This window comes from Cervus elaphus, chromosome 5 (assembly GCF_910594005.1).
Source record: "Cervus elaphus chromosome 5, mCerEla1.1, whole genome shotgun sequence".
In the NCBI taxonomy this organism is placed as follows: Eukaryota; Metazoa; Chordata; class Mammalia; order Artiodactyla; family Cervidae; genus Cervus; species Cervus elaphus.
Window position 1 is genome coordinate 123046421 of NC_057819.1, and position 9377 is coordinate 123055797.

The 9377-nt window shown below is 59.3% G+C and overlaps 2 protein-coding genes across 3 annotated transcripts; one reads left to right on the plus strand and one right to left on the minus strand.

Moving 5' to 3' along the window:
- Window positions 1-5229: 5229 nt before the first annotated feature.
- On the minus strand, window positions 5230-6140 carry LOC122695402 (basic proline-rich protein-like). Its single transcript, XM_043905231.1, has 2 exons — window positions 5801-6140; window positions 5230-5721 (listed from the first exon to the last, which is right to left on the minus strand). Exons 1-2 carry the CDS (start codon window positions 6138-6140, stop codon window positions 5357-5359), a joined length of 705 nt encoding a protein of 234 aa, XP_043761166.1. The 3' UTR covers window positions 5230-5356.
- A 21-nt stretch (window positions 6141-6161) lies between these two features.
- On the plus strand, window positions 6162-9055 carry ACTG1 (actin gamma 1). Of its 2 annotated transcripts, XM_043905229.1 has the most exons (5): window positions 6162-6303; window positions 6717-7085; window positions 7365-7803; window positions 7911-8092; window positions 8181-9055. In XM_043905229.1, exons 2-5 carry the CDS (start codon window positions 6723-6725, stop codon window positions 8322-8324), a joined length of 1128 nt encoding a protein of 375 aa, XP_043761164.1. In that variant the 5' UTR covers window positions 6162-6303; window positions 6717-6722; the 3' UTR covers window positions 8325-9055. The 2 variants fall into 2 exon arrangements, with proteins under 2 accessions (XP_043761164.1, XP_043761165.1); XM_043905230.1 differs by lacking the exon at window positions 6162-6303 and having other exon boundaries at window positions 6715-7085.
- The last annotated feature ends 322 nt before the right edge of the window (window positions 9056-9377 follow it).

Genomic DNA, 9377 nt, shown 5'->3' on the forward strand with positions numbered 1-9377 from the left:
CCTCCGCCCTGACCTCGCCCCGCGCCACTCTGCGCACCCCAGCTGCAGCCTTTGGAGCAGTGGCGGGGAGCAGACAGCACCAGAGCAGCGGCCTCCTCCCTGTGTTTTGCCCTGATCCGCCTCCCCGTCTTCCGTGTGGCGCCAGGTGTCCCGGGGGTGGGGACACCTGTCGCGACAGTCCTGACCTAGTCCAGCTCAAGAGAATTCGGCTGGCTGGGCGAGCTCCCCGCAGCCTGGGGCCAGAGTGAGAAGTGCAGGAGGTGGGCCCCACCCTTGTTGCCTGCAGCCCCATGCGCCTACCAGCTGCGGTGCTGGAAGAGGGTTCCTGGGGGCAGTCGGGCCTTGGGTGGGTCTCCTTTCCCTCTCAGCTCTAGAGCCATATTCTGCTCCCCTGTCCCCCTTCTGACTCTCAGCCCTCCGGCAGGGCTGGCTGGAAACCCTCCCCCTCCATTCCTCCTTCCCTCCCTTGTATAGGAACCAGGGGACACCGGCTGCTCCTTGCCTCAGGAGAACCACACTCTGGGGCCAAGGGCGTGGCCAAACTGAATAACAAGCATTCAGGTGGGAGGTGGGGACTTGTCCCTACGCTAGGAATGACCTGGAGGCCTGCAGGGAGGCAGCAGCCAATGGGAAAATATTTCTGGGCAGATGCTGGTCCTGGGCTGGAGGGCTGTGAGTGAGAGGTGTGTGAGGTGAGGGGGTGGAGGGGTTAATCAGAGCTTGCCATGAGAGCCCCCAGCAACAGGATAAGGGGCTGAATCTATCTCAAGGCAGTCAGTGGCACGGGGGGCAGGGTGATGGGATTTGTAGCATTCATTGGACGGAAGCAGAAGGCTGGCAGCCGGACTGGACAGATGGGGACTGGGATGTGCAGAGTGCTGTGGTCTGGTGGGCACCCCGGTTTGTCTTTAGCCGCATGCTGAGCTAGGGCTATCATGAAGCAGCTGGAAGCTCAGAATTCTGGGTATAATCCTTGGCTCCTTTTTGCAATCTGTGGACACAGCTCACCAAGTGTAAGAACTGTGCCCTAACCACAGGGGGCAGGTTTCACACAGGTGGGCAAAGTGTGCTATTGGCGTGTGTGCAAGCAAAGGTGAAAAGCAGACTGTGAACACTTCTGGACCTCTGTGCCGGGCCAGCAGGCTGCTGAGTGGTGTAGAGAGCACTGTCATGGCCCTAGAGGCCCAGGGGAGTGAGGCCTGGGGGTGCATAGTTGGGCAGCAGAGTGCACAGGCCGCTGCTCTGGGAAATCTCAGCTCTGACACATGGAAGTACTGAGTGAGTACATCTTACTCATCAAAGAAAACTGAATGCCTGGGGACATCGAGGCCAGAGGTCTGGAAAACCTCAGTGGTGAGGCTTGAGGAAAGTTCACTGGGCCATCCAGGGGCATCCTGTCCCCAGACCTATGTCCAGTGCAGGAGGGCCACTAGGCTCAGAGCCTCTGGTGGGTCACACGTCGCTCACATCACTGGCCCATCTTCTTTACAGCAACTTAGACCCAGAACTCAGGTCTTGACTCCCAGCCCAGTACTCTTCCAAGGGCCTCCTCAGTTCCCATTGCATCATAGTGAGATGGGAACCTCCCAGAAACTCCGGCGGGGCCTGTCTGTAAGATACCTGGAGCTCTCCACTGCCACAGCAGTGAAGCCCTGGCCTAGGTATCTCTGTGTACCTGACCCCCCAACTTCATGGGAGGGGACACCCTGTGACCCTCAGTTTACCTGCCTCATGTAGCAACGACTGGATGACACATAAAGAGGCCTGGCCCAGTGCATCCAGGCACAGGACAAATGGCAGGGCTGAGCACACAGCACCTGACAGCTCACCAATGCCTGAGTGCTCAAGCATTTGGCCACCATGGAGGCTCCACAGTGGAGGCTCCACAGGGCTTGGGGCTGGAGCCCCGGGCTCCTGGGGTGCCTGTCTGTAAACTGCTGGCAGGAAAACAAACCCCTCTAGACACCTAGACCAGAAACAGAAGTATCTGGCCTGACTCTGTTCATTGATCTGAAACTCAGAGGTAGGCGGGCCAAGCCAGCAGGAACCTGACTTTGCTTACCAGGGCAGTCTGGGGACCCTTGTTCCAAACAGACAGAACCACTCCAGGGGCTATGCCTGCTGCCATGGGAGCCAGCCCAGCACTCTGGAGAAGGCTTTATGTGATAGAACACTCATCTTGCATTTGACCCACAAGCCTAGGAGAATAGGACAGTGAGCTGAGGGTAGGGAAACTTTGTGGTTTTCGTTGGATTTTGGTGGTTTTTTTTTTTGCCACACTGTGACACGCAGAACTTCCCTACATGTCCTGTCCAGGGATTGAACTTGTGCCCCCTTCAGTGGAAGCACAGAGTCTTAACCACTGGACCGCCAGAGAAGTCCTCCTTGGTATTTTAAAAATGAAGTTATTATGAGATAATTTTAGACCGCCACAAATGCAGGAAAGTCAGTATTAGCATTGCTGCAGACTTTCCACCTGGTTTCCCCTAACGTTAACATCTTACACAAGTCATGGTACAACTGTCATACTGAGAGATTGACTGGTACTTAATTCATTAAACTTCAGACTTTGCTCAGATTTCATCAGTTCTTCCACTACTGTCTTTTTTTCCCCCCTGTTCGAGGATCCAACTCAGAATCCCACGTTGCATTTGGGGGGAGGGGAAAGAAAGGCATTCCTGGCAGGTGGAGTGGCAGAGGCAAAGGCATAAAGGGGGACTCATTACCAAGTCCCTACACTGCCTGGCAAGTAACTGGCTAGTGGGAGATGGTGAGAGGCAGGAGGAAGGGGTGGGGTGATGGGCTGCAGGTCAGGCTACCAGGTGCAGAGGTGACCCTGATCCTGCGAAGGATCCCTGGAGGCTGGACCAGGGAGACTGACAGGCTGGTGTGGCTGTCGGAGGGAAGGGAAAGAAGGACCCTGAGCTGGGGTTGCCTGGCAGTGCCCCAGGGCTGGGGAGGCCTGGGGCTAAGTCAGTCAGGCCACACTTCCTTGCAAGGTGATGCCACCTCCCTGCACCAGTGTCTTCTCAGCCGTTAAATGGCCTCAAGACGAAACGAGATGCAGCAAGCACACGATAAATCCACCAAACCCAGCACCGAATTAAAAAAAAAAACAAAAACACACATCATTTCTCTGACCCCCCTCCATCCTCACGATGGAAGGACACACCCGCTTCTGGGCAGAAGTGCAGCTGCTGTCTCTCGCTCCTCCCAGGGCCTCCCTGCTCACCCGAGCCAGGGGCTGCTACATTCGTGTGGTCCCCTCCCAAGGGATTCCTGGGCCTCTCCATCTTGAGGGAGGAGGGGGCGGCCTTGCGCTTCCAAGAGCACAGCCCTGAGATGACCTTGGGCGAGGCCTCGCACTGCCAGTTGCAAAACAGAAAAATCACAGCACAGAATAAGGCGTTCCCCAACCCCCTGCGCAGGGCTTGGAGGTCTCTCTCTTTTGGGAGCTCGGTCCCTGCACCCGCAGCATCCACTTACTGCTGGTTCTGGGGTGGGGTGCTCACAGGCGAGGGTCGCCCCCTCCACACCCTCGCCAAACCTCCAGCTCCTTTTCCCCACCCCCGATACCCGCCCGCGCCACCTGACCTCTGGGGACACGCGCACCCCCACCCTTCGCTCTCGCGGCCGGGTGTGACGCGGGCGGCGGGGTCTCGCGGACCCGCGGACAGGGTGGGAGGGGCGGCGGCGGCGGAGGGTCCCCCTCCCCGCCCCGTCCCCTCGAAGGCGCCGGGGCCGCCTCGCCCCCGCCCCGGCCGCCCGCCACCGCCCCTTTGTCTCGCCGGCCAATCCGCGGCCTTCTTGACTAAATAAGGCGAGGAGCGCGCCCGGAGCCCCTAGTCCGTTACTTCCGCCCCCCGCCCGGCCGGTGACTCAGGGCCGGCGGCGGGCGGGGACGGGGCTGCCCGGGCTGCGGCTTCCCGGGCGGCGGGCGGGGCTCTGGCGGCGCCGAAATGGCCAAATATGGCCGCGCTGCGCGCCGCCGCCCCCCACCTGCGCACCTGCGGCCGCACCTTGACCCCCCTCCTCCCGCGCCCCGCGCGGGGTGACACAGCCGCGGAAGTGGAAGCTGTTCCCCCACCCCATCCCACCCCACGCCAGGCCGACTGAGAGCGCCCCTTCCCCTCCGCCGCCGGCCAGCCCTGCGGGTGGGGGGCTGGCTGCCTAGGGCGGGAGCCCCCGGGAACCCAGGCCCGGTCCCACTTCCCCCCCACGACCAAAGGCTTGTGCATCCAGCGCCCTTGCAAAGTGGGGAAGATGGCAGCGGGGGGGAAGGGGACAGAGTTCCAACGGCCTCCGCCCCCTCCCCATCTGTCTACGAAGCAGCAGCAGCCCGGGCGCACCAGACAAAGGAGTGCCGGAGGGAACTGGAGTCCGGGGAGGGGAGGCCCCCGCAGACGAGAGAGCCTGAGTGGAACGCGGGGTAGGCGGACACTGGGCGCGACGCCTTGGACGATACTGGAAACTTCCCACTTGCCATGTGTGACATCTTGGGACCCCCCCAAGTATTGCAGTCATCTTCACACACTTACTCCCCCACCTGGGGATCGAAGGCCCCGTGGTTGTGCCCAGGGGCGCCTATAAGGGTGGGTTTTTCTGGAGGCTGACTTAGCCCCAGGTTCTCCTTTGGGTGGAGCACACACCTGATGGACAGCAGCCTTGCCCTGCGCCCTTGCAGTCTTGGGAGTTGAGAACCCAGCTAGGCCTGGCAGCAAGGGTGGCCATAGGCATGGCTTTGTCATCTAGGTGACTGCAGTCCACAGGTGAGCTGGGTGCCTGCTTTATCTGCCTAGCGCAAAGGTAGATGTGAACACCAGCTAGACACCAGACCTTGCCCAGCTCTTTGGGGTGCTCGGCCCCGCCCCCCATCAGACACCAGCCCAGAGCACCTGGACCTTGGACGAGTCCCCAGACTCACTCTGCCTGGTACCATTGCCATCCCTCTTGGCCAGTGCTCTTCCCCATGTCTCCTGTGATGTTTTCATTCATTACTGAGCAATCCTGAAGCTTACAAGTCCAAGGAAACCATGGTACCTAGTTCCCTCTGGACATATCCCAAATACTGGCGGCAGAGGGGGTCATTAGGACCCTGCCAGAGGTGACAAGTCTTTAAGTGCCAGCTCCTGGGAGAAAGGGCACGCCCTGGACCTGGAAAAACCACAGCCCCAGGGCAGCAGGGGTCCCGGAGTGGGACACGACTGAGCGACGGTACACACGCGCGCGCGCGCGCGCGCACACACACACACACACAGAAGAGAGGGTGCCAACTTCAAGTTTAGAGGGGGAGTTGACCGTTTAGGCAGTCAAGACTTCTTCCCTGCCTCAGTTTCCCTACAACGCTCAAAGGTCATTAAAATGAAACAAAGCTCCACCCCCTCCCCAGAGGAAACAGAGTGACCCCAAACCCAGAGTGGAGCCCCTGCCTGGGGACAATCGGGCCTGCGATTTGAGGGGCAGGATGCGTTGGGTGTGGTAGAACCGGGCCAGTCTCTGTACTGTCAGGGACCACGGTGCCCCAACTCCGGCGCTGAGGCCTACGCGGTCGTGGCTGCGGTGGGGGACGATCGGCTCCTTCCCATCCAGACAGGGTCGAAGTCACGGCTCCCCAAGACTCCCCTGGAACACCGGGCCCACAGTGCCGCAAGGGAGGCCGGCCGGGACCACCACCCTCCCCTCCCCTCCCCCAGCCCGGTGCCGGGAACCCGCCTTGATGGCCTGCAGAGACCAAGAGGGGACGATTAAAGGGGGCGCGGGGAGGAAAGCCCACCGGCGCGGCCAGGCCGCGGGTACACACCCTGCTCCGGGTGCCGCCCAGCCCCGGGCCAGGCAGTTTCGGGGTGCAGCCGGGCCCTCCCCCACGGCGCGCGACAGTCCCGGGGCGGGGCGCCCAGGTCAGCTCCCTGGCCTCCTCTGCGACCACTCCTGAAGTCCCCCCGGGGGCGCCCACCCATCCCGCCCGCGCGCCAGTCAGCGCGGGGTCTCATTCTGGGGGTCTCCGGCGCCCGGGGGCAGCGCGGGCGGGGCGGTTGGGGGCGGTGCGGGCGGGGGGCGGGACCGGGCTCGGGGCCCCACGTGCCCCTCTCGGGCGGGCCAATGGGCGCCCGGCGTTCGGAAAGATCGCCATATATGGACATGTTCTGGGGCCGCGCGCGCCGCCGGCCCGCGCGCGCGCCCCGCTTCGCTTAAATACCGGCGGGGGAGGCCGCGGACGGTCTCACTCGCCGCAGCCGGCCCGCGTTCCGTGTCTTCCCGCGCTTCTTTGCTCGCTCTTCCGCACCCCGCGGCCCGTCTCCGTCGGTAAGCGACTAGGCCTAGGCGGCCTGCCCGGGTATCCGGGCCCCCGCACCCCCTTCGCGGTTCTTTTTTTCTACTCCCGACCCCGGAGGCCCGACCACCCCGACCCCGGGAACAAAGGGTAGTCGGGTGGGGCGGGGTGGGGTAAGTGGGCTGCGCCCCAGCTGGTTCGAGGAGGGCGCAGCGGGTGTGCTGCTGGGGAGGGGGCAGGGCGAGTCCGGGCGGCAGTGTTGAGAGCCCCCGGTCTCCTTTCCGCGGAACGACGGGGGAGGGGGCGTTACATAAAAGCCGGCCCCGGTTCCAGGCGGTTACTCTGCAGCCAGGTCGGGGGGAGGTCGAACGCCTCGCGGGGAGGGCCTTTGCCGGGGCCGTTCTCAGCGTCAGGGCGCGCCTGAATGGGTTCCATCTTTGAATAGATCGCCATGGAAGAAGAAATTGCTGCCCTCGTCATCGACAATGGTTCTGGCATGTGCAAAGCTGGCTTTGCTGGGGATGACGCCCCCCGGGCCGTGTTCCCGTCCATCGTTGGGCGTCCCCGACACCAGGGCGTCATGGTGGGCATGGGGCAGAAGGACAGCTACGTGGGCGACGAGGCCCAGAGCAAGCGTGGCATCCTGACCCTTAAGTACCCCATCGAGCACGGCATCGTCACCAACTGGGACGACATGGAGAAGATCTGGCACCACACCTTCTACAACGAGCTGCGTGTGGCCCCCGAGGAGCACCCCGTGCTGCTGACGGAGGCCCCTCTGAACCCCAAGGCCAACCGTGAGAAGATGACCCAGGTAAGCACAGCCGGGTGGTTGAGATAATTCATGTATTTCACAAGTCATTTCATGTTTAGTTTTGTTTTCTGAAATTCAAGTATTTCTTTCAATATTTCCAGGGTTCTGTTCTTCTCCTGGCATTTCCTTCCTGAAGTCTCAAGGTTTCTTATTTGTGTTTCTGCTTGCTTCCTTTTCTTTTCTCCACACATCACATTTGTGGCATGCTGGCATGGTGTGAGAGCATGGGGTGACCCTGAGTCCCTTCCTTTGACTAATGGAGCCTTTTGTCTCCTGCAGATCATGTTCGAGACTTTCAACACTCCTGCCATGTATGTGGCCATCCAGGCTGTGCTGTCTCTGTACGCCTCTGGCCGCACCACTGGTATTGTCATGGACTCTGGGGACGGGGTCACCCACACTGTGCCCATCTACGAGGGGTACGCCCTCCCCCACGCCATCCTGCGTCTGGACCTGGCTGGCCGGGACCTGACAGACTACCTCATGAAGATCCTCACGGAACGTGGTTACAGCTTTACCACCACAGCCGAGCGGGAAATTGTGCGTGACATCAAGGAGAAGCTCTGCTACGTCGCCCTGGACTTCGAGCAGGAGATGGCTACTGCTGCATCCTCCTCCTCCTTGGAGAAGAGCTATGAGCTGCCTGATGGTCAGGTGATCACTATTGGCAACGAGCGGTTCCGGTGTCCCGAGGCGCTCTTCCAGCCCTCCTTCCTGGGTAGGTGTCCGGTGGGCAGCATGACTGACCTCCCTTTGAAGCTGTCGCGGGTCAAGGTGCTTTTCACCTTGAAAGTGCGATCTCTGAGGGTGAGCTTTGTCTCTTAGGTATGGAGTCCTGTGGCATCCACGAGACCACCTTCAACTCCATCATGAAGTGTGACGTGGACATCCGAAAGGACCTGTATGCCAACACGGTGCTGTCTGGTGGGACCACCATGTACCCTGGCATCGCCGACAGGATGCAGAAAGAGATCACTGCGCTGGCTCCGAGCACAATGAAGATCAAGGTGAGACAGAGGCGACTGTGGCCTTGGGCCCAGGGGCCTTGCAGGTAAGATGGTGCCACCAACTGAAACCCCATTGTTGTCATTTCAGATCATTGCTCCTCCTGAGCGCAAGTACTCGGTGTGGATCGGAGGCTCCATCCTGGCCTCCCTGTCCACCTTCCAGCAGATGTGGATCAGCAAGCAGGAGTACGACGAGTCTGGCCCCTCCATTGTCCACCGCAAATGCTTCTAAACGGACTGCGAGCAGATGCGTAGCATTTGCTGCATGAGTTAATTCAGAAGTATAAATTTGCCCTGGCAAATGTATACACCTCATGCTAGCCTCATGAAACTGGAATAAGCCTTTGAAAAGAAATTTGTCCTTGAAGCTTGTATCTGATATCAGCACTGGATTGTAGAACTTGTTGCTGATTTTGACCTTGTATTCAAGTTAACTTTACCTTGGTATATGTTTAATACCCTGTGCATATCTTTGATTTTAACCCCTAGTTACATGCGGCTCTCTCATCTCTGTAGCTGAGGTGAGAATGTTTATGGAAGAGAAATCCAATGGCTTGATTAGGATCTGGGAGACTGCGAGTCTCTGTCTGTGCAGGGTATTAATGTGTCAGAGCTGCCTATTCCAGGATTTCTCTAGAGGCTGGCAAGAGTCCTGAAACAGTTGTCATTTCTGTCTTGGCCGGTCTTAAATGGGGTTGGGAAGGTCCAAGCCTTAGGACCTGCTTTTCCTTTCTTACTGAAGATTTCCCACCAGAATACCGTGGGCTGTTACTTGCCTTGAGTTGGAAACAGTTTGCATTCACACCTGTAAATTTATTCATCCTTTTAATTTATGTAAGGTTTTTGTACGCAATTCTCAATTCTTTTAAGAGATGACAACAGACTTTGATTTTCTACTGTCATGTGAGAACATTAGGCCCCAGCAACGCGTCATTGTGAGGAAATAAAAAGTGCTGCAGTAAACTGATCGGTGCCTTCTGTTTGAGTGGGAAGTGCTGGGTTGTGTGGGGTATGACCACCTCAAGCTCAAATTGGGCAACAAAAACTGGTTTCTCCCAAACGAGAGGTGAACAGGGGTCCTAGTGAGCATCTAGAGCTTGGGTGGGACTGTCCCCCAAGGGGGCAGGGAGGAGGGCATCTTGATGTCTTGGGTATGAAGTTGTGCTGCCATAGAAGCATGAAGGGTGTGGCTTTCTCAGCACACAAGTAGTGGTGGGGTGGTGGTGCACTCTGGTCAGTGAAGCAACCATGGGTTTGATTAGAGCATGATTGCTGAGCTGTGGAA

What these genes read in the sequence shown, in the direction of transcription:
- LOC122695402 (XM_043905231.1), bottom strand. Translation starts at nt 6,140, where the DNA reads ATGTCCATATATGGCGATCTTTCCGAACGCCGGGCGCCCATTGGCCCG. An exon ending in TGGGCGGCACCCGGAGCAGG is followed by an intron (nt 5,722 to 5,800) that starts GTGTGTACCCGC and finishes TGGTCTCTGCAG; the next exon opens with GCCATCAAGGCGGGTTCCCG.
- ACTG1 (XM_043905229.1), top strand. Translation starts at nt 6,723, where the DNA reads ATGGAAGAAGAAATTGCTGCCCTCGTCATCGACAATGGTTCTGGCATG. An exon ending in ACCGTGAGAAGATGACCCAG is followed by an intron (nt 7,086 to 7,364) that starts GTAAGCACAGCC and finishes TGTCTCCTGCAG; the next exon opens with ATCATGTTCGAGACTTTCAA. An exon ending in CTTCCAGCCCTCCTTCCTGG is followed by an intron (nt 7,804 to 7,910) that starts GTAGGTGTCCGG and finishes TTTGTCTCTTAG; the next exon opens with GTATGGAGTCCTGTGGCATC.